The sequence below is a fragment of the Pagrus pagrus genome, assembly GCF_965226575.1.
Source record: "Pagrus pagrus genome assembly, chromosome: 22".
NCBI lineage: Eukaryota > Metazoa > Chordata > Actinopteri > Spariformes > Sparidae > Pagrus > Pagrus pagrus.
Window position 1 is genome coordinate 14,925,805 of NC_140204.1, and position 23,902 is coordinate 14,949,706.

At 38.7% G+C, this 23,902-nt stretch overlaps 2 protein-coding genes across 3 annotated transcripts; both read right to left on the minus strand.

Moving 5' to 3' along the window:
- Positions 1–1,303: 1,303 nt before the first annotated feature.
- LOC311251568 (uncharacterized protein) lies at positions 1,304–4,835 on the minus strand. Its single transcript, XM_084344054.1, has 3 exons — positions 4,457–4,835; positions 3,621–3,932; positions 1,304–2,499 (listed from the first exon to the last, which is right to left on the minus strand). Exons 1-3 carry the CDS (start codon positions 4,586–4,588, stop codon positions 2,359–2,361), a joined length of 585 nt encoding a protein of 194 aa, XP_084200180.1. The 5' UTR covers positions 4,589–4,835; the 3' UTR covers positions 1,304–2,358.
- Positions 4,836–6,350: 1,515 nt separating this feature from the next.
- On the minus strand, positions 6,351–13,238 carry LOC311251758 (uncharacterized protein). Of its 2 annotated transcripts, XM_084344397.1 has the most exons (12): positions 13,171–13,238; positions 12,574–12,940; positions 12,205–12,236; positions 11,949–12,080; positions 11,793–11,829; positions 11,604–11,690; positions 11,326–11,484; positions 10,203–10,253; positions 10,038–10,116; positions 9,659–9,773; positions 9,419–9,518; positions 6,351–8,692 (listed from the first exon to the last, which is right to left on the minus strand). In XM_084344397.1, the coding sequence occupies exons 2-12, from the start codon at positions 12,912–12,914 to the stop codon at positions 7,849–7,851; spliced, it is 1,977 nt and encodes a 658-aa protein (XP_084200523.1). In that variant the 5' UTR covers positions 12,915–12,940; positions 13,171–13,238; the 3' UTR covers positions 6,351–7,848. The 2 variants fall into 2 exon arrangements, with proteins under 2 accessions (XP_084200523.1, XP_084200522.1); XM_084344396.1 differs by having other exon boundaries at positions 12,574–13,224.
- Positions 13,239–23,902: the final 10,664 nt, after the last annotated feature.

The following is a 23,902-nucleotide window of genomic DNA, read 5'->3' on the forward strand; positions in this document are numbered from 1 at the left end:
TAAGTAAGCAACAGGTTTGACGCTGTATCAACGACGTGTATGTATTGTGTTGCAGATATTTTTCTAATAAAGTTAATTCTTGCATAATGCACTTTTAATCTTAAATGTCTTTATTCAATGTCTTCATCAGAAACCTACCTAGTTGCTTCATCTCCATCACTTGTGTAAAGGCACTGAGTTACCTTTCACCTTTGTATGAAACATGGTTAAAAATGTGTTGTTGTTTTTTTTTATATCTGTGATTAGTGCAGCATAACCCCTCCCAAATCTCAAATATATAGAGAAGTCTAATAAGGAGTTGAGTCTAACTGACCCCTAAGATAAGCAAAATCACTATGCAGGATGGATAACATATATTTATTCATCTGAGGAGGACATCTGGCAAAAGGATTTAATTGATGAAACATGAAACAATTCATCATTTTGTGCAATAACTACACTTTATGGTTATTTCTGTAGCTCAATGCTTTTCCACATATAGGAGCTTCAGTGTCAGAAGAAAAGAAAATGATTTGTACTTTTCTATTAATGTCCTCGGCTGCTCACTGGAAAGGACTTTCCAATTTGGTTCTAATTATAGGGGAAGCAACTTGAAAGAACCGCACAATTTAACACATGAAAATGTCAATTTATTAGTAATTTATTATAGGAATGTTTGCCTGTTATGATTACCTGCTGCGCATCGACTAATAGACTCTTGCAGCTATGCCATGGAAATACCTTGTTGGAATGGACCAAATGTCTCCCTATTGTTATTATTTTAAATACAATAATGTTGCTCTTTTCAGGAAAGGTGAAGGGAAATCCCAAGGAAACTCAGGGAATCTAAAATACTGTGTTTCCAAATAACTGAAGGTGCACTATGTAGTTTTTGGGAAGAAATTTTAATCAGAAGAGAAAATCTTCATGGGTTGATTTTCATTCCTAAACTAAATAAACAGGCTGTCTTCATTTTCACGACTGAATAAACAAATTGACCTAAAGGGACAACACAATTTCATATTGTTACTTTGTACATATTTGGCGGACCCTGCCACCCTTTCTAACTCTAAACAGTGTTTTGGGGACTTTATTTTGCTCTGATGAATGCTTATTTATTCAGTTATGGAAATATATTTCTGAGTTTGCATTATTTTCTTATCAATATTGTATATATTACCTTTCTTAGTTTCTGGATTTCCTTTCCAAAACTGCATAGTGCCCCTTTAAAGTAAAAACAAAAAAAAGATTTTGCACGTAACATTGTCATTTGTGCTTTTACAGCAGTAAAACAATAACAGATTAGAGCTCTGGTGAACAAAACATGGGTTAATACTTGCTTTTAATCTTCAATGCACATCCAGTTATTCATCACAGAGATAAAAAGAAAAGCACGGCATTAAGAAATTCACCATACCAGTAAGTCTGGAAGTCACAGCTCATTCACTCAGTGAGTCTTTGCTGCATCGAGCATTTAACACTACAGTGAAGTGGATGTGGTGCAGAGTGTTTGATCATTTTGGCTACAGACACGACAGTCCTACTGTAAACTATGAGTCTACTACAGCGGCTCTCAAACATTCTTCATGCTTCCAGAGGAGGGTGTGACAGAAACGGATTTGAGAACCACTTTTCACGTCTAACTTGTGAACAGTGTAGCAGCACATTCAAGTATAACATCAGGAGAGAACTTGGTGACCAGAGCAGCAAACGTAACACTTGATCATCACAGATTGTGCCAAACCATAAACAACACGAGCATTCAGTCTATGCATGAAGAATGTGGAATTTGATTAGGAATTTCTTCGATTACATGTGTTTATAAGGTGGTACATTAAAAGCGAAGTGAACTATTAAAATAGCTAATGGCTACAGATTCAGCTGCACATCAGTCACAGTTTATCAGTCATGTATTTTTGGCTACATTCTAGCAGTTAGTAGATTTCTGGAGTGTTATGAACAGCAGATAATTAGTCATCAAAGGTAAATCCACTTAAATAAAAATAAATATTACACAGTATACAAAAAACGAAGACATTCTCAAACAGTCTAACTCTGCCACTTCACAAAGCAAACCAACCTATATAAAGTTAAAAGTGTGCACACTTTTCTGTCAAAGGAAATGGGAACTGTGGCAAACTAGAGGTCATTTTAGCACTTGGTGTGGAAATACCAACGTCTGGGAAAAGCTGTCTACTGGGCTTTGTTAAAGGAGCTTAGCTGTGATTTTAGTTAAGCAGAATATTGTTTAACCTCTAGTGTACAAAGAGTATGTTCCACACCACTCAGTATTTTATCTGGAATACACGAACGGGAAAGCTGGCTGTTAGTGTCGAGTGAGTTCATTCATAGATATTTTTGGGATTGAAGTGAAAAGAGTCAGATCTCTTCTGCTCCTTCCCTCTCTTTGTGGAGGACATGGAGGGTCTGCGCCGCGTGGTCAGCCCAGTGGATTAGCTCCAGCAGCACTCGATAGGTCCACATTTTGAGCCCAAAAACGCCGCCAGCGCCATCGGTTTCCTACACAGAAGGGAGCAAGTTAACATCCACAGCCCAGATACAGTTCAAAAGAATAAAACAAGATGTTAAGTGGAGGCTTATGTAAAACATTGGTATGGTTTTGTTCACACTTTAACTTTCCCACTGACGGTCCAGTTTCATTAATCTACCTTAAAATTCTAAGAGGGATGTTCAACGCAAGAAAAAGAAGTGGAAGGAGACTTACGCAGGACTAAAAATATGTTGAAATTAGCAAACAATTGCTCATTTACATGTCCAGCAGATACAGAGCAACATTATCATTTATTTGTAGTCGTGTTTGAATTCACCTGACTAATCTAAGTCCAATGTTAACTCTCCTTTTAGCTCAGTTTTGGTCTCCACCACTTCCTGAGAAGAAACATTAGTCTCTTTAGCTGCTAAATAATCCTTGTTCACCACCTAGTATCTAACCTTGTCTGTCTGCCGTTTGGTGCCGAGCAGGTGGTGTACATTGGGTTTTTCTCAATGAAAGCAGCTTCCTGCTGCAGGCAACACTAAGAGTGCCATAACAGTCAACCAAAAAAGGTTGGGAAACCAAAACAATGAGCTTAAAGACGCTAGAAAGCTCCTTACACCTGAGACAAACTTCAGAGATGGGTGATGATTCTCTGTTAATTTGTCACTATGAGCAAGACCTTTCACATTAAACGTATGCATTGTATCATTATGAATGCATATAACTATATTAGCTAAAGAGACCAATGTTTCTTCTCAGGAGGTGGTGGAGACCAAAACTGAGCTAAAAGGAAAGTTAACATTGGACTTATAGTCAGGTGAATACAAACGGGACTACAAATAAATACACAAAGACTGAGTTGGCTGTTCAAGAAAAAATGGCCGTTATCAGGATAGACTTGTGGTTTGTAGCAGTATTTCTTCTTTTGCATGCTATTCAGTGAAGGCCTTATCTGAAAATTGTCACAAACATATGTCACTTGAAAGTATAAAAAAGTAGATTATGGTTTTGTATATGTGTTACTGATCAGAAGATGCATGTTTTATCTATTGTTTTTCATGTGTTTGATAAATAGCAGCGTCATGTGATCGCATGGGAGGATGAGTGATATGTAAATAGAAAACTACGATGACAAATACTGTACCTCATTACACTTATGGTCTGGGGTGACTTCCAGGGTCGTGTCCTCAGTCTCCCCTAGATCTTTAGTGCTGTGGAGCAAGTGCTCCAGCCGGACCCGGACATTCTTCCTCATGGTCTCGTAGTCACCCTCCAGCTCGCCCCATTCCTCCTCTTCCTTCAGAGTGACACAGTGGAGCAGCCCGAGGCACTGCCGCAGAGCTGAATGCAGCAACTGCACCTGCTGCTCCGCGCTAGGCTCCTCCAAGTCGGGGGACAGGGACACGATGCGCGCTCCATCTGGGGCGTGGTCCGACAGGAAGGTCTCCTTCTCTTTCTGAAAGGGTGAGGGAAAAGAGATTTATTTCCCTTCAGGTTGAGTACAAAGCAAGCAGATAGACGTTGCCTCTGGCCTTGCACTTGTGCCTTTATTTTTGTGTTAGATCAATTACAAATGTAACACTAAGTGACAGCCATATTGATTATATTGATCAAGTAAAAGATGTTCTAAAAGGAAGATGAGGCACAGAGGCATGACAGCAGGGAAAAAAAATCCAATACACTCTATCCATTAGACACCCCAGGGGGAAATGGAGGGGAGGAAGAGGGGGTGGTCTTTTAGTATGATTACACTCTGCACCACAGCATCCCTCTCAAAACACAAGTGCGTTACTCGGGTGATGAATGTTAACGTCCATACAGTTAAAGTCAAACACATAATTCAAATGCGACAGGTAGCTAGCTGCCCCAGTACAAAAACAAGCTCGCGTTAAAGCAAGCCACAAGTAACGGGAAGGGCAGCGTGTCACTCACAACGCCTAACGAGAGTGAGGTTAACTAGTGTGTAAACTGATAACTCACGTATAGCTGGAGCAGACGAGTACACTCATGGTGCAATAGCCGAGCAAGAGCCACCGCTCTCCCCGTCTGCGACGGGCCAGGCACCGGCGCGTCCAGCACGGTTATCTGCTGCTGCTCCTCCTGCTCTGCCATTTGCACTCCAGCCCTGTTTATATAGGTGGCTTAGCGGCGAGCTGGATGGACACCGAGCAGAGAAACAAGTCCCCCCCTCCGCCCCCCACAACGTCGTCAATGTTGGCACCGAAACGACGTTTTAACACGCGGAATCTTTTTTTAGGATACTTAAGCGGTTAGAAAGCGAGCCGGAGATCCTCACAGCGAGTGTCAAAGAAGCGTGTTTGTGTCGGTGCTCATGTTGGCACGCTCGCAACGAGAGGGGATTTAATTGGTTCCGCAAGCCACAGGGGCGTTTTTAGGGGGACGCACAGGAGGACCTTTTTTTTTTTCTCCCCAAAAACGTCACCATAATATGTGGCCCACCCATCCGTCCAAAAATAATGAAAACTCTCTTTATTAGGAGGGTTTTCTCAAACACTATCGCTAATGTGGAGTTTGAAATTTTTTTTTGACTGATAAAATACTGAGGAAATACTGGCATTGCTCATTTTTTTAATCAACATGTTTAAAGGAGCACTATGTAGTATTGGAGAGGAAATTAAAACGCAGAATTTTACTATTTACACTATCAATGAGATGATAATAAAAACCCAGAAATATTATTTTTTTTCCATAAGCAAAGAAACAAGCTGTTCTCAGAGGAAGATAAGGTCCCCAGAACACCGTTTGAAGCTAGAAAGGTGGCAGGGTCCGCCACATATAAACAAAGTAAAACAGTATGAAATTGTGTTGTCCTTTAAGGTCAGTTTGTTTTCAGCTTATTTGGTCATAACAATGAAGAGAGTTTGTTTATTTTTTTAGGCATAAAAAAAAAAATCAGTTAATCTTTCTCTTCTGATTAAAATGTCTCCCCCAAAACTACAAAGTGTACCTTCAATAAAAACTAGAAATAATTCATAATCCCTTTTTACTACTCTGCAATCATACACAGTCTCCTCTTCAAACAATAAGAGAGCTGATTGGCGTTCCCTTTTCTGTTTATTTTCATTCAACTAGATATGTTTTTATAGAAACACACAGCCCTATCCACTGTTGTAAATAAAGTTGGAATAAAATCATCTTAGAGAAATTCTTGTTTGATACACATGTAACAAATTATTCAATATAACTGTTTTCATCATTTTTCATTGGTTTTGTATAAATATATTAATATCTTTTGCACTTATATATATTACAGATCTAGAGTGATAATCAACTGGGCCAATATATCTACCAATATAAGCCTATTGGTATTAGGTAGGTTGGTATCAGTGAAAGTCAAGTAACTGTAGGGGTAAAATATATTATTTATGAAATTGCAGACTATTATCATTTGTGAATGTTGGAAAAAATAGCGTATTTGATGTCGGCATGCCATATGTTATGACTAATATTGGTTTCCTTGTGTGCCCTTTTTATGTGTCGAGTCAAGTATTATATGTATACAGGTGTTTACAATCTATCTGTAATTTTGCCATCCTTATTGTCCATGTTGTTAATTATTGTTGTAATTTTCCTATGTTGAACTATCCTCCATCCTCTGTTGCTCTTCCGTTTTTTCCCTGGTAAAAGTTTAGTTTTTCTTTTCCCTTCTTTTCCCTAATGTGAATCAATGGTCTTAGGCCCTTTTAGGCACTATTGTAATATTGGGCTGTATTTATAAAAGCTCACTTGACTAGTACTCTTTCTGTAAAATTAAGATTTGTTGTCAACATTGTTACAAATGTAGGACTGTCACATGTGCTAGTATGTGTCTGCTCTGTTATGTTTCCAGGATGAGTCACAAATAAACAAAGTCTTCAGTACATAATTCATTTATTCTAGTTATTCTGAATACATTTCCTGATAAATTACGGTTTTAAGATTACGAGTGCTCAGTAGTAGTGGCAGTGTACAGAGGTATATTTCATCATCTAAGATTGCGTCAAAAGAAAATTGCTGACAAAAACTAATTCCATCATAATACTGCTGCCTGCATAGTCTGTACTGTGAAGAAATATTTAACAAGAATTGGTAATTAAAACAGATGGAATAGACTACACTTCTAACGTCCTGGACAGTGAGTGCCATCAACCAAGGGATTGTTTTCACAAAAGACATTTTGACAAGCCACAGGAGGAAATCGGGGTCCTGGTTTTGTGCTCACATTGTCATGACTAACTGGGACACTTGAATGGAGCCATCGTTAATGTTATTGGTAACAACTGTGCTGTTACTACCACAAGTCAAAATGTCTGCAGGGTAAAACGACCATTGTCTCATCTTGTAAAGAATAGAGCTTGCCTCTCTCTGTTAGATTTTGTCGGTGATTTCTGTTCATCTAAAGGTCCAGAAGAAAAATTTAATACATTTTTAATATGTCTCAGGATTCGTTTACACCGTTAACCTCATTTGGTTGTAGTTGTTGCTCACAGGGCATTTTTTAATGGAACTTATAAAAGGTGCAATATAACAGAATATACCATCTGTCAAATTCATACTAAAAACAAAATGAGGAGCAGCATATCACCAGAGTAACGGTTACCCTTTGTTAACTATAGCTGCCGTTATCTATTTAGCTCAGTTAGCTGTGCAGCTAGTGGTCCAGACTGTGAGCTCAGAGCACCAGGGAAGTGTTGGTGTTTACCCTGCTAGCAAGGGAGCTTTGGATGCATTAAAAAATTGCATGCTTCCTTCAGTAGATATCTCTGCAAGATAGTACATAGTCGCCATTGACCAAAACTGTTAGTTCTTCACATTCCATTGATAATTTTAGTAAATTTTTCACGTTTTCAACAAAAATTCTTACATATTGCACCTTTAAGTTACAGAAACAGCTTGAGTTAACCCAATTATGTTAGTGATACTCATCCGTTCACCTTGCAAAAAAATGCACCTGAACAACAACATGGTCACTACGAGGACATTGTCATTTTTTACTTTCTTGTACGATATGTACAATTACCTTTTCAGTCTTTTTAATCTAACAAACTTAAAAACACACACACATACTGTATATACAAACACAAAGGTGGCAAAACCAAAAAGTTACAAAAAATTCATTAGGTGATAAAAGAAGTGTATGTAATCTATAGTACTATAAATCATACTCCCTGATGTAAAGTAGCTCTCTGTAGCTATGTTCTATATATAACTACTGCGTTACACTCATAAAGTATATATTTCTTTAAATATTTATAATCTCGGCTCATCAACTTTTCACAGGTCCTTCAGTCTTTTATTTCTTTTTAAATCAAAACTTTCTTCTGATTTGTATCTCCTTCAGCTTACTGTGAATAAAGTTCCTGTTCTTCTATCTACATTAAAGTATCTCCGTGAACCTCTGCACACTGTAACAGAATCTGTCTCTCTCCTTCCCTCTCCCAAACAATCCCCTCTTCTTCTTTCCTCCTCTCCACATCCCCCTCCCACATCATTTCCCCTACATCCTGATGACCTTCACCTACCACCACCCTCTCCCACAGCTCGCCCTCCCCGGACAGCTGTGCATCCTCATGAGCCTCCCTGCCCCACTGCACAGCCTGCTGGGGAGTCAGGGAGGCTGCAGAGGCAAGCGTGGTGACGGAGCTCAGGGTCAGGAGGGTGCTCTGGGCGTCTGCAGCGGACACAGATGTGACAGTGTTGGCAGGAAGGGCGGAGAGCTGGATGAGCTGAGGGTGGCTGGTGTTGGAAAGGTGAGCAGGAGAAGCAGCAGTGAGGTGCAGCAAAGTGGGGGCTTGCTGCTGATGTGCTACCTGCACTACATGATGCGTGGGCAGCTGGAGGAACTGGCCTTGAGATACGTCAATCTGCGTCTGTGGAGCGAGAGGGAGCACCACCTGCTGCAGTGGGGTGAGCATACCACTCGCTCCTTCCTGGCTTTCCTGGCTAGTTGAGGGCTGGTCAGGCTGGGTGAGCAATGGGACAGTCTCTGAGATCAGGGTGGGACTGCTTACCACTGAGCCCCCATTAGATGCCAGGGCCTCAGCAATGAGCACCTCAGGGTGGCTCTTGGCCTTGTGGGCAACGACTGAGTCCTTTTTCTCAAACTTTTTACCACAAATGGAGCACGAGAACTGGTAGGAGGCTTCTGCATCGTGCTTCTTCATGTGCCAGTTTAAGGAGGCCTTCTGACGGCAGGTAAAGCCGCAGATCTCACACCTGCCACAGGGTGGAGACAAAGAGTGGGTCATAGTCTGAACTGACTTTAAGCAGTTCAATTTCACTTCAAATGAGTGTTGTATTCAGATTCAGTATTCAGATACTTTACTTAGGTAAAAACAGTAATACAACAGTGTAAAAGTCCTGCATGTGAAAGCACAGAAGTGATATCAGCAAAATGTATTTGGAAAGTAGAGGCATAATTAAACCATATACTACTGGACCATTATTATTACTAATACATTTATTTGAAGCATCTAAATATTGTAGCAGAGGTGAAACTGATTCTATCTCATCTATATCGTAATGGGATTGGTTAAATTTTTTTTCTTTACCTGTAAAGTGATGACAAACTACAGCAGACAGATAAATGTAATAAGTACGTAGTACAATGATTCAATCGAAAACGCAGTGGAGCAGGAGTATAAAGCAACACAAATGAAAAAGAATCAAGTGAAGCACAAGAACCTCAGAGCTGTATTTAAGTTTAGTTTTTGAGTGACGTGTACTTAATTTACTTACTTTTAGTTAAGTTAGTTTACTTAAAACTGAATTTTCTTCATGCAAATGAGAACTATGAGTCTAAACAAACAAGTCTGAATTGAAAAAATATGCTTTCCTTCTTCTAATTAATACTGCATTCAAGCCATTCTTTCATGACTGTATTTTTCAAGTTTGCCTTTGTGACGTTGTGACATGACTCTGTAAAATGTTGTGCCTACTCACTGTATTGGCTTCTCTCCTGTGTGGATCATCCGGTGCACAGCCAGGTTATGGGAGCTCTTGAAGGCTCGAGCACAATACTCACAGATGTAGTCCCTTTGATCTGAAAGACAGAAACCACACAAAAGGTTTTCTTGCTTGCTCATAAGTGGTTGAATACATTTCATAAACAAATGCAAATAAACATAAGGTATCGTGGCAGTCTTAACACTGTGTACATCAACATCTGTTCCCTAACATCACCTGTATGGTGTTTAGCGTGGCGCAACAGCTGCTTCTGTAGACGAAACAAGCGCCCACACGACGGGTGATCACACACATACTTCTTTTTGAGCAAGTGCTGGTATTTTATATGGTGCTGAAATAATGAGAGAGAGCTGGTTTAAGGTATGCACTTCAGTTATTTAAAACACATCACTGGTTTCTAAATCTGACTGTAAACACTCCTAACCTCTGAAAGCACTTAGAGGTAAGTTCACAGATCTAAAACAGAAGGTAAAAATATAGCATATGAGTTTGGTTTATATTGTTGAGCTAATATTGTTGCTATTGCCAAAATTAAGACCACGTCTTTGAAAGTATTTAGGGTTGTCATGGTTACAGTGGACACATGATGGCAAACCTGGAGGTAGCGTGGGTGGGCCAAGACAGTACCACAGCCCTCCATTTCACAGCGGACGTACTGCACTGGGGGCTTTTTCCTATGAAGACAAGAAAAAGGAAACCTGTATAATAATCATACTTGATCCAAATAGTCACCTACTGTGAATAAAGTTAATACTGCTACCTTCGTTTCGGCAGCCGAGGGGCTTTGTCATCTCTTTGTTGTCTACCTCTTCTGAAACAGATTGAAAAACAGACTTTGAATTTGAAACCAACCTGAGACTTCGACCAACACTTCTTCCCAAACATCCAATTGTCAATCACAGTCAGGGATCTTCATCTCTAGGTATTGTAGTTGTTCAAAACCATTATATAATAGCTTTTTAAAGCAGTGAGTCAGATGAGCCAGACTGGCATCATTTCAACATTGTGAATGATCAAGTAATGTGCACTGTTGTGATAATTACTTGTGGGTTCAGTTGACAGGTGGAAATCTCAGGGCACCTCAAGATTCAATTCAATTATGATTCAGAGGGCTACAGTACGATCATAGAGCGGTTAAATTTCTATACATGATTTGTATTTTTTCTCACTGTGTAAGCACTTTTTAAATGATTCATAATTAAAATAAATAGATTTCTTCACTTTCATTATCTTTGCTCAACCATCCTCACCAAAACTCAAGAGCCTAGCTCTGAAGTGGTTTTTAAATATCTGATTATTGAATTTTCTGCATCAACACAAAATGTTTTAAAAGACAATTGCAATGCATCTAAGATGCACCGGGTTCAGTTGGTTCAGTTCGTTTTGACGCTGTCTGTAAGTGGTAACATTTACTGTGATTTTTTGTTGTTTTGGGCATGGTAAAGCTTGAATACTCAATGTGTTTTAATCTGCTCCCTTTTCTTCTTGACTTTATACAATCTAAAATATCTTCATTCTGATGTAAAGAAAGACAAGAGACAACATAGTCTGAGAAAAAAATGTGTTGCAGGCGTCAGACATCTGACATTATCTTGTAGTTTATCTAATAGCTATTAAGTGTGAAAATGTTGGCCTTGGATAAGTTTGGTCTGACTATACAATAATTATGATAATGTTTTCCATCAGCAGAAAGGGAGCATATCTATTTTGTTAACTTGCTTCCTGATGCACTGAGTGAACATTTTGTCAGTAAGCAACCTGTCAGGCTGACAACAGTTAAATAACAGTGGGTGGTGTGAGGCTTCAGGTACTAGTCGGACAGGAAATACACCTGTTGTCAGTGCAGTCAGCCATCCGTCCTTCTCTGCATTTCTTTTACTTACTTCTTGGGCCGCTCTGTGTTATTGCCCACTCCATCTTCATTCTGCACAATAACCTTGGCTGATTCTTCCTTTTTAATGTCATTTTCTTCTTCCTCCTGCTCTGACTCCTCTTTCTTGACCTCCTTTTGTTGTAACGTTGTACGCCGCCTTGATTTTTCCCTAAGGGGTTAAGAGATAAAGCATAATTTAATATTTAACAAATACTTTAACATTCCTGATGATGATAGTCTTCATATAGCGTAACATTCATGTTGGAAAGAACAGTGAGCTCTGCGTACATCTTTGTCTCAGGTTCATAGATGAGGTCATTTGGGTCATCTCTGAATGGAGGGTCATCCTCAAGAGCCGCATCTGGATCTGCAACGCTAATATGGACATCAACATCATACTGGCCGCAATGAAATTCATACTGATCAAATAGATATCCAGCATTTTCTCTGCTGCTTTGTCCGTTGTACACCACTCACTTGTTGCTGCCTTCTTTTAAAACACCTGTTTCCTCTCCTGAAAAACAGAAATAATTAATGTGTTATTGTTATGATATTTTGTATTTTTTCTGTCATGACCATTTAGACCATTGTACAGCATGTAGTGAAGAATAAAGCAAGTGGTCTTCATCTTACCACATGATGAAACTTCCATTTCTGCTTCAGGCTTGCATGCTGCTGCTGGTGTGTTGCGAGACGCACGAGATGGGGGTCGTCCTTTGCCCTTTCTAGATTTGGACAGCTTTGGTCCAAGAGCGTGTTTGGATGCTGAGGAGTCAGAGAGGCCATATAGAAGTGACAGATAACATAACATAATACATTATAGGAAGCACATTCTTGCTCATGGATCAAAAATGTATTGACTGATTGACTGAAGTGTGTGTCTTTTTACCTTTTTTGGCTGTGGGCTTCTTTGTCGCAGGTCTGTGTGAGAGGGTAAAGATGCAAATCAAAGTAAATCTGCAGTATGCCTTGGAAACTACACAGTGCGCTTTAACTCTGCTCTCCTTTGACAATGAACAAGAACAGGAAAACAAGAGCACAGACAGGAAAACACGTGCATTCACCTCATTTTATTTTGGTTTCAATATCTGGTAAACCTATAGCTTTAAGAAACCCCAATGATATAACACACTTCCGTCAAATACAGCCACAAGCCTCCTTGTAGTGCAATGTCACAAGGGCTTCTAACAAGCCTCTTGCAGGTGATGTAGCTGTCTTGTTGCAATAGTATTTAACGTGCCTTCGTGCACGCACTTACTGCATGACGGATGCGTTTTGGGATCCTGCAGGTCTCCCACGTCCACGGTTCAGACTCGTAGGTTTTTTCTTGCCAGCAGCATTCTTGAAATCACTAGTCCTGCCAGCACCAGCTCCAGCTCCAGCTCCCCTGGCTCGCAAAACACGCACAGGACCCTCGGTACTAGACCGAGAGTTACCGGAGTCCACGGAGGTCACTGCGGTTTTCATCCGCCTTTTACTTCCTCTTGTCCGGCTGGTCGGGTCAGGCGAGTCCGGGGATGGGTTAGCGGCCTCCGTGGAGTCTCCGGCTGTCTTGCTGCCAGGACGAGCACTTGAAACCTCGTCCTCCTCAGGATCCATGCCGCTCTTATTTAACTGTTATGACCCTGACAGACTTTTGTAATTAGTTAGTTATAAACATAGAGAATTTAAGACCAACGTAACGTTACGTAGAAGGCCCAAATGGGACCAAGTTTTGGTAGCACGGTTAAGAGTAAATTTTCAGCCACTACGCAGGCATTTCATGAACAAGCTTATAAATGAAAAAGTTACGTTGTATGATTAATATTATTTGACATACATTCGACATTATTTACTTCTTAAAGCTATAGCAAACCTCATATTTCTTTGGCAGAGTCTGGGCCTGTTTGGGTTGCGTCTCCTTTAAGAGTAGCAGCAGTAGCGCGAATAGGCGAATACATGATGTTTGGACTCACGGGTTTCCATACTAATTGAAACGGGTGGTTATTGGAAATGTAGTTACAATGTCAATACACGCACTAAACAAAACAAAAACTAAAATGATTAATTTATCTCTATTTTGTTCCTATAAACAATTACAGACTTTAAAGGGGCGCTATGTAGTTTTAGAGAAGAAATTGAAACTCAGATTTTTAATATTTACAATATTAACGAGGTAATGATACAAACTCAGAAATATGTAGCCTATTTTTTCCATAAGTAACTGAACAAGCTGTTCTCAGATGAAAATAAGGTCCCCCAGAACACTGTTTGAAGCTTTTTTAAATTGTATTTAACCTTTATTTAACCAGGAATAATCCCATTGAGATTCAGAATCTCTTTTGCAAGGGGGTCCTGGCCAAGAGAGCAGCACAGTAGGTCCACATAAAATACACACTTGAACAACAACAACAAAACAAACATAAAGACAGCTAAAACAGTTCACATCAATCACATCATTACAGTATAATCACCAGCTGCGTTCGGTGAGAGAACGTGCATGCAGTAGTCAAATAGTCCTTGATCCTAGCTTTAAAATCTTCCATACTTGGGAGATAATCCGATTTAAGATGACTCTGTAATTTATACCAGGACGAGGGTGCGAATGCTTTGAAGGCACTTTCCCCAAAGACAGTCCGCGTACGAGGAATAGTGTACATTATCAATCTATCATGCCTGAGACTACAGCTTCTGGTGTTGACTTTAGAAGCCAAGAGAGAACACAAATAAGGGGGCAAGTCACACAGGATGGCCTTTAGAAGAAAACAATACCAGTGTTCCCATCTACGATTGTACAAAGAAGCTAGAAGGTGGCAGGGTCTGGCAAATATAAACAAAGTAAAACAGTATGAAACTATGTTGTCCTTTAAGGTCAGTTTGTTTATACAGTTTATTCAGTCATGATAACGAGTTGTTTGTTTATTTAGTTTGTTAAGGCATAAAAAAATCAGTCAACCAAAATCTTTCTCTTCTGGTTGAAAAATCTTCACCCAAACCACATAGTGCGCCTTTAAGTATGCTATTACTCTGTAAAAAATATGTTATACTTGCTAGCCTCTTTCATAATATGACACACACAAATCTTATCTAAAAAATAATTTAAATAAAAAACAAAACAAACATCTACTCTAAAACAATTAATAATAATTCTTTCATGATATGGCTCACATAAATTACAGTATATCTAAAGCAATGTCCTTTCAAAAATAACTAAGACAGGTGTGGTTGTGTTGTGTCACCACAGTGACTGTACAAGGTGACATCCTGAATAGCTGATGACACGATAAGAATGCTGTCCTCCCATGAGTGACAACTATGCAGTTAGGTGTGGCACAGAACGAGACACTGACATCTGATGGGAAAAAGAAGACATTTGCCGGGCCTCGTCATGTGCCAGCATCATGTCATTGTCTGGAAAACGCTATAATTACCCCTATTAGGCTATTATCATTTGCCATACTGCAAGTGATCAGCAATGCCAAAATATATGACAATACCTGCTTTCATTTTTGAACACTTTGAACACACCACTAGCTCAGTCATTTCTTTAATAGTTTAATAACAGTTTGTAGACGCCTGCAAATGTGTCTTGGAAAACCCTCTGGACTGGCTTCCTGTATGGCAAAGAATTGATTCATTGAATGATGATGAATGGAAAGTTTACACATTGAACTTTTGACAAACTTTGTGCCCATTTAAATGCATCGAATGGTTTAAGGACAAACACGTTTATGATCTATTGCCAGTGGCGGTTCTAGCTTGCATGACGCCCTGGGCGGACCTCACCTTCAGCCACCTTTTTTCAAGTGTTATATATAAAAGTAATTCACATGTAATGTATTACTTTGATGGATAATACTTAATAAATGGCTTTAAAGTACGTCTAAAGCTCATGTTAGCGTTTGCTGCTATTCCACGTATCAAGATCTCTGTATCTGTTCGTCAAAAAAAACCTCATGCACTAAATAACTTTTTATTAAACTAATATTCACAATATTATTATGACTGAAATGTGCTTTATTTGGAAGCAATTCATGATGTGACTGACTTTAGCCTACTAATTGCATTAGTTGTGCACTATTAGATGAATCCCCTGCTTCACCGCTCCCCCTCCCTCTTCTTCCTCAACCTCTGTATGTGAGACTTTCTCAGCAGCAGCAGACGCACCTTTACAAAACAGAGGGCGCCCAGCCACCCACTCCCTACACGGCACAATGACATAATTGACTTAAAGTGTAAATGAACAATACAAAAACCGGGTGAATTGAATGCAAACAAATTTAAGGCAGCCGGTCGGCACTGGGGCAATACGCTGAGATGACAAGATGAGCCCAGAGGCAGCTGCTACAGAGCTGGTTACTGTGGGCGACTGTCTGCTCTCTCTCTTTATTTTTTCTTTTTTTTTGCAAGCGCTCATGCTGCCCCTCCACAAATGCCGCCCTGGGCGGCTGCCCATACTGCCCATATGAGGAACTGCCCCTGTCTATTGCTATGATATGAATTGGGAAGATTTGCGCACTGCAGGGTCAGATAAATTAAACAGTTCCTGTGCACAACATCTGAAAAAGGACATGGTATTTTTGTGGCTATTTATTCATGTATCTTACTCCACTGGAATATTTTTACTCCTATGCTTTCATTATTTTTTTATCTGATTTATATGCATCATTTACATTCTCTTGTATTTCTTTCATATGGTGTCTTAATACTCTTTTATGTCTTGTTAAAAGGCTGACCATTTTCACCTCACAAAAGAAAATAACCATAAATAGCGATTTATGTTATAGTTTTTAGGCAAGGGCAAGGCAAGGCAAGTTTATTTGTATAGCACAATTCAGACACAGGGCAACTCAAAGTGCTTTACAGGCGCATACAATTACAGTAAAACATTTAAGATACATTAAAACAAAACATTAAAACAAGTTGAGAAATAGACATTTAAACAAAACATTAAAACAAGTTAAGAAATAGACATTAAAACAAAACATTAAAACAAGTTAAGAAATAGGAAAACAAAAGTCACAGAGAAAAAATAAAAGTCACAGTGCAGTTCAAAGACTTAAAATTGCTTCAGTGAAAGGCTGTGGCAAACAGAAAGGTCTTCAGCCTTGATTTAAAAGAGGTGAGAGTTGGAGCAGACCTGCAGTTTTCTGGGAGTTTGTTCCAGATGTGTGGCGCATAGTAACTGAACGCTGCTTCTCCATGTCTAGTTTTGACTCTAGGGACTGAAAGCAGACCTGAGCCTGATGACCTCAGAGGTCTGGATGGTTCATAACGTGGCAGCAGATCAGAAATGTATTTTGGCCCGAAACCATTCAGTGCTTTATAAACCAACAACAGGATTTTGAAATCTATTCTTTGACTGACAGGAAGCCAGTCCAAAATGCTCTCTATTTTGTATGTTTTTTCTTATTTTTGTGATCTTTTCTATACTTTTTCTTTATTTCTGTTATTGTGATGCTGCAACAACCAAATTTCGCCACTGGGGATCAATAAAAGTTAATCTGATGTTACCAAATCAAAAAAAAACTATTTTTTATTTCTCAAAAACATCTAGCTGCCCAAATTGTACGTCATGGTGGCCCACAGGCCTCATTTTGGGCAGACTTGCTCTACATACTACATGTTACTATATTACTGAACTATATCTCATATCCCACGCTAAATCGTTTATTATTATTATTTATTTTACACAATACAGTGTTAATGTTAAATTGACTTGCTTTATATGCTATATTGTACCTCTATTAATTCTTTACATTAAAGGTGACCTCTGTAGTTTTGGGAAGAAAAATTAAAGGACAACATAATTTCATACTGTTTTACTTTGGCTGACCTCTGAGAACAGCTTGTTTATTCTGTTATGGAAAAAATGAATATTTCTGAGATTGTATTATTACCTGGCATATATTGTAAATAATGAAATTCTGAGTTTGAATTTCTTCTCCAAAACTACAGCGTCCCTTTAATACAGCGAAAAGATTGATTCCATTACTTAATCATATCATATATTAGTCTGTATACATAGACTTGTTGACTCATACCACTTCAATTGCACCATTCTGACTTTACCTGTACTACTGTCTCAAAATGCTCTCTATTTTGTATGTTTTTTCTTATTTTTGTGATCTTTTCTATACTTTTTCTTTATTTCTGTTATTGTGATGCTGCAACAACCAAATTTCGCCACTGGGGATCAATAAAAGTTAATCTGATGTTACCAAATCAAAACAATGTAGTGTGTTTTATTAGCTAGGTTTAATTGAATTCAAGGGAATTTTTATGCACCGTCTATGACGTGTGTCGATACAAACTGTTACAGAAAGGATTGTTGAACAAGACGCACCTCTTTCTATTCACTGCTATCATCTCCAATCAGAACATGTGTCCCGCCCACTGAACTTTTTTAAGGTTGAGTTTCCCAAAATATTCAGGAATGTTCATCAGACCATAACATATGAAAACCAAGTCATGCTCATCCAAACAGCCTTCGTCACTGCTATGAGGTGTGATTAAAGCAGGTTGAACTGGTTTCCCTAGCGAGTTAAGATTGCCTTCCTATTATAGTTTTGTTTATCAGGGTACTAAAGATTCGCTCAAGATGTGTTTGGTGTTGATGAATGGTCAGCGGTTGTGAAAGGTTAGTGTGATTCTCAAGATTTTATGTCTCACAATCTGTACGATCTTCAACTCCCTTGACCTCTTTTGTCTGCTAGTCAGTTCAGGGTGCAGTCAACCAGTAGTACAAGTTCTCGTAGTGATTTTCTAAAATTGGAAGAAGAGGACAAAAGGAAGTAAAAATGTTTGTATGTGTGAGTGAGAGAGGGAAAGACGGACAGATGGACAGGGAGGGGGCTGCGATGAAGTTCCCAGATCAGATTCAAGCCTGTGACGTTGCCTGCTGTTTGTATACAAAGGTGCAACCCTGTCTGGCTTTTTTTCCAAATAGGAATGACATAGGGTGTGGTTCCATCCATCTGTTTTCATGCACCATTAAAAATAACCATGACTTTTGTTTAGGTATTTGATGGTCGGCAGTGTTGACTGATTGTCTAAAGATAGCCAGTGTTGACAGCTTGAACGATTCAGAATTTTCCTGTACCTACTTCCTGAATGGTTTTTATTTATTTATTTTATTCAGCCTGCTTGCAGTGATGTGACAGATATGCTTGTTGTAAACACCTGCGTCATTTCCTGCGCGCAAGTTTCAACCTTGGGGTCATCAAACTCGTAAGAGGGATGTCATCTGGGTTTCACAAGCCTGTAATTTACCTGTGAATTATAAATTGCAGCAAGTGTTATAAAGTTGCAACTGATGTTTATACTACATTGTAAATGGTGATGATAAATACTGAGTAGTTCAACCATTAAACATTATCTGGATGGCCTTATAAAATATAAAATTACCTATAAAATTACAACTGATGTTTATAAACCTAAAAGTTGCTTAATAAATTGTTTATAAATCATTTCATTGTTTGTTTAAAGTGAAATAACTATTCACTAAAGTTGAACTTACTATAAACTTACATTAAGTAATGATGATTATTATAAAGCCACTGTACCTGATTATTTTCCCTTGGAGGACAAAAAAAGGCACTCCTTCATCTTATTGCAGTTATACTGTATACAGCAGCCCTGAGAGGCAGGGCTCTCAGAGCTAGTATGAGGATCCCAGCTTCCCCTAATTAACTGGTGCACAAAGTGTCACCTGCCTGGCTCAGATTATGAAAAATGGTGAGTAATTAAAGAGCATGTTAACTTCACAAAAAATAAAACAACATAAACAGTGATTCATTCATTCATATTCTAAATGTTTTGTTCTGTTTCTTCTTTGGTGTTACTTTTTTATGTATCATACAATTGTGAGTGTCAATAAAGTTGGTAAAAGAGACAAATTAGCCACTCCAAGTATGCTGACAATCTAGAGACAGAATCAATGTTAAAGAAATGTAAATAAAAGCTAAATTATGGCACAAAAAGAAAAAAAGTTGACTGAATCAGAGGCTATGAAAAAACACCTATGTACTAGTGCTTGAAAGAATGCAGATACTGCATCTCAAGAATTTATCAACCTGCGTAATGGTACACACAAGGTACGAAGTATGGACGTAAGTATGCAAGACATGCAGAACACACTATTGTAAGGGTAAGGTGTTTGGCTACAAATAATAGGAGACAAATACTTTCAATGTGTTGCTTTTTGTCTGTGCTTTGTTACTAGATATGCATGCTGCTCATGGATAACCATCGTTCGTCACCATGAACTGTGCGTTTTTCCTAAGCCTACTGGCAGGTGAGTCAGACTACATTGCATTCATTGTTCCCTGATCTGTCAAGCCTTGTTGTATGGGGTGATGTAACTGCCGAAGTCAAAAATGAATAAATGGTTCAATAAATTAATATGCTTTCAAATGCATTAAAATTAGCATAAAAGTAAATGTAAGCATTAATTAGTTTATAAAATATGACATTAATTGATATTTCTGTTTGAATGTGCTTCTGATTTCATTTACTTTTGTATTAATTCACCTGGTTATTTACTTTCCTATTTAATTTTCCATTTTATTTGTTGATTTATTTTCAACCTCCTAAGACCTGAGCTTATTTTGGTATGCATTTTTAATTTCTCTTTGCTATTTGGGCTTATTGGGACCTGATAAGTATAAGAACTAAGCATCATCTTTTAACATGATGTAGTTTTTGAGAAAAATTATGTCCACATACGGGGACACTCAGCCTGAATTTCCGTAGAACACAATAAAGTCACCATTGTGTAATTTCCAACCAGAACACAGCAGTATCTTTCCTGACTGCTTTTACATTTATGAACATGTTTTTGAACATGTTTTTGAACATGTTTTGAACATCACAGTTATTTCTACTACTACTACTTCAAACTAGGAATGCCCTTTTTTTCTGTGGGAACATGTTCACACCTATTTGTGAAAGGCTGTGTAACAGTTGCGATCCACTTGCAAGCACAGGAACACCTTGCATGTCACACGTTAAGCAGAATTAAGTATTATGGTATAGAAAACCCAAAATGTGATGTCCACGCATGTGGACGCCAGGTCTTAAGAGGTTAAATATATTTAGAATTTCTTTTCTGTATTATCTTCCTCTATGCTCTTCCCCATTTATTTCCACAAACTTATTTACCTCTGTGTTTTATTTATATATATTTTTAATACATTTCTGCTTTATTATGCAAATGAGTCATTCAAAGCCAACCACAGCACAGTATGGCAGGAATGTAAACAAATATAGGAATTAATACAAAATGTAAAAATGTAAATAAATACAAGGGCAAATTAAAAAAGAAATGGCGTATTGATTAATCTATCGAGCCATTTCTTTCTTTCTTTTTTATTTTGGCAGTTTCAGTTCTCCATATAATTTTAGCTTTGAATATAAATAAACATGTAACTTATCAAGTTAAAGTCAAACTGAGATTTGTAATTATCTTTACTTCCTTTGTGTGAGGAAAAACACTATAAACAATGACAATACTGCAGCTATTGTGCACATTTTCCCATTTTTTTAAAAGAAGAAAAATGCTTTTTTTTGACACATTTGTGGTATTCAAGCTTCAGGCCTCAGTTACATGGGGGATTCCGACTTTCTGATATCTGAGAGCTGAGGATACTAGGAGAAAGCTGCTCGAAAGTGGAAGTGGCTTAGCTTGATAACTTTAGCACTGCTTCCCACTTTTCATTCATGTGTATTTCAATACATGCCGAGTCAGTCGCAGTTCTCACACACCCAGCACTTTGTTCGTTGTGCATTTTCACTGTCAAAGTCCACAATTAAAGAAATGTTATCGGATCATTAAGGGTTGAGCATACAGCTTCATCATCCCGTTGTGGTTCCTATAAGAGAGAGGAAAAATAATTACTAAGATGGAAGTATTTACCCTAATCACGTCTTTGATTGTTGGAAGAAAATGTTGCACCAGGCGGAATCCTAACCCAATCACAAGAATAAATGTTGGCAAAGTACATTTCTGCAAAACCACAAATTACAACTTTACACTTATTTATGTTGCAACTTCATGATCGTTAAGGTTACATTTTTCTCTTGTCACAATGCTTTGCTAATGCTCTGGTTCGGTTTAGACGTGATGAACGCTTTCGGTTTAGACGTGATGAACGCGGTTATGGTTAGGGTAACATCATGGTTTGTCTTAAGATACCTGTTTTGATCACCACAAACACAGCTGGAGATGTCCGAAGGTCTTGTTAAAAACATCTTTGTCTTCACAAACATTGCTGGAAATTGTGTTGACAGCTGGGAGAGAGACAAATGGTAGAGAAAGGGGTTTGTCTCACCTATAAGTCTGCATAGGTGATTCAATTAGTAAGAGACAATTAGTGAGAACCAGTGGCATGGTCTTATTACTCAACCTAAAGGAGACATATTATGCTCATTTTTCAAGTTCATAATTTCATTTTGGGTTTCTACTAGAATATGTTTACATGCTTTAGTGCTCAAAAACACAAGTGTTTGCTGCAGCACTGTATTCCCCCTCTGTCTGAAACGCTCTGTTTTAGCTCCTGTTCCAAATACCCAGCCTACTCTGATTGGTCAGCTCACACATGCCTAAGCCAGCACTGCTAACAACAGAGAATCTGTGCTGAATCAATTCTTACTTGCTAAACTAGCTGCTAAGCATAAATAATGCAAATGTCTGACATGTTGACTTAGTGTGATGTCACAATGTTACAGAATTAAAGGCGAGACTACTGACAAGGCGTTTCAGGAGCAGTGTTTTCTGTGGGAGAGAGGAGCTCTTGTTGGTGCTGTTAGTTCTGTTTGGCCTTTTAAACTTTCAAGATCTTTTACATGCTCAGGAACATATATAAAACGCTGAAGGAAAGAAAAAAAATGAAAAATCTTAGTGGGTATAATAATAATAACTTCACATAGGAAGGAGGGGTGTCTGACTAGCATTACTGGTCTCTCTTTCATGAATCTAGAGGTGGCGATGGCAAATAGCCAATAACTGTCAAAGCTCACACACATTAACCAGTAGTCCTGAAACATCATCACTCTGAAAGTAATTCAGTAATCCACAGCTAAAAACTTACTACCTGGCTGATTCACAGTCCATGTAGCCATTGACACTGAAGTATTAGCAGTGCGTGTTCACACAGGCTATCACAAAGTATCAGTCAAAACCATAAAATTGATAGCTTTACACTATAGAAGACTGACTTAGACATTTACAAGTCAAAATAAACACGAGGAGATATGAATATGGATTTATCAGAAAAAATGAACTGCAGTTTCAGCATGATTTTGATGTTAATTGCTGCTAATAATTATAATATAACTGTTGCAACTGTTCAACATTAACTGTTATGAAACCTTCTGTCTCTCCCTCATGCACAGCTATCTGCCTGCCTCACGTTATTTGCACAGCCTCTACAGAGGCTCCTAAAATTAACTCAACAAATGCTCAGACCACAGCAGTATCAGAGGTCAGCGGGCTTTCAACACCTCAGCCAATCAACACGCAACATTCGGCAACACCAGACACCTGGACAACACCAACAACTGCCATGGAGTCAACATCTAGCTCCAAGAGTACAGAGGAAACCATAGGAGCTTCAGCAATAGCAAATGTAACTGGAGTAACAAAAGAACCTACCGAGAAAATCAATGCAACTACAACTTTAACTTCAACTTCAACTTCAACTTCAGCTCTTGATGATCCTGCCTTAACTGGTTCCTTTTCTGATAACACAAGCCAACCAGCTTCAAAATCATCAGCGGTGAACCCTGAAAATAATAATTTATCTTTTGTTGGCTCTGGCGCTTCTACAGTGTTGCAAACAGTGACAACAACACAGATTCATACTGACTTCTCACAAACTCTCTCAGCCTCATCCACAGCTCAGTCTAGCCAAGCTCTGACAATGCTGGAGTCTGGCTCAACTTTGCCAAATTCAACTGTGATGGATTCAGTGGTATCGAGTGAGACCATTTCACCACCAAACTCTACAACTATGGAAAATACAAACATCGTTGACGCACCCACAAACATATTTGTGACTTCCACGTCAACCACACCTCAGGCCTCAGTCGTCACAGCACACAGCATTCCACACTTATTAGCAACTGATCCCACATTAACAGACACATCTACACGCACATTTCAAGACAGAATGCAAACAGAGGAACCACATTTTACCTCAAATGAGATGATCATGTTAATCAATTCATCCTCATCCACATCTGGAGGCTCAATTGAAGAGAGTTTATCAATTATTCCAACTGTTATGGCCAAAATTAATACAGTTTCAGGATCAACCGCAGCAGCAAATGACAATAATTTATCTATAGCACCATCAGCTACAACAGCAAGAGAGACAGAATCCACCAAAGTTTCAACACAACCTGAAAGCTCTGATGAAGAACAAAGTACAACAGCTGTAGCTACAAAATCCAAAACATCACTAAAGCAAACCACTGAATCTGCACCATTTGAAACAACCACAATAGCCACAATGCGTGCAGCAACAGTACTTGGAGAACCTTTGGCAGGCGAGACAGAAATCTCAGTTACACTACCAACACAGGCCACTACTGAAACCACTTCACAA

Bases quoted from the DNA above. Each gene is read 5' to 3' on its own strand.
- LOC311251568 (XM_084344054.1), bottom strand. From the start codon at position 4,588: ATGGCAGAGCAGGAGGAGCAGCAGCAGATAACCGTGCTGGACGCGCCG. The intron at 3,933-4,456 runs GTGAGTTATCAG...TCACCCTTTCAG, and splicing joins CTCGTCTGCTCCAGCTATAC to AAAGAGAAGGAGACCTTCCT. The intron at 2,500-3,620 runs GTACAGTATTTG...CCTTCTGTGTAG, and splicing joins CAGACCATAAGTGTAATGAG to GAAACCGATGGCGCTGGCGG.
- LOC311251758 (XM_084344397.1), bottom strand. From the start codon at position 12,914: ATGGATCCTGAGGAGGACGAGGTTTCAAGTGCTCGTCCTGGCAGCAAG. The intron at 9,774-10,037 runs GTTTGCCATCAT...TCATTATTTCAG, and splicing joins CCCACCCACGCTACCTCCAG to CACCATATAAAATACCAGCA. The intron at 9,519-9,658 runs GTGATGTTAGGG...TCTGTCTTTCAG, and splicing joins CCACGCTAAACACCATACAG to ATCAAAGGGACTACATCTGT.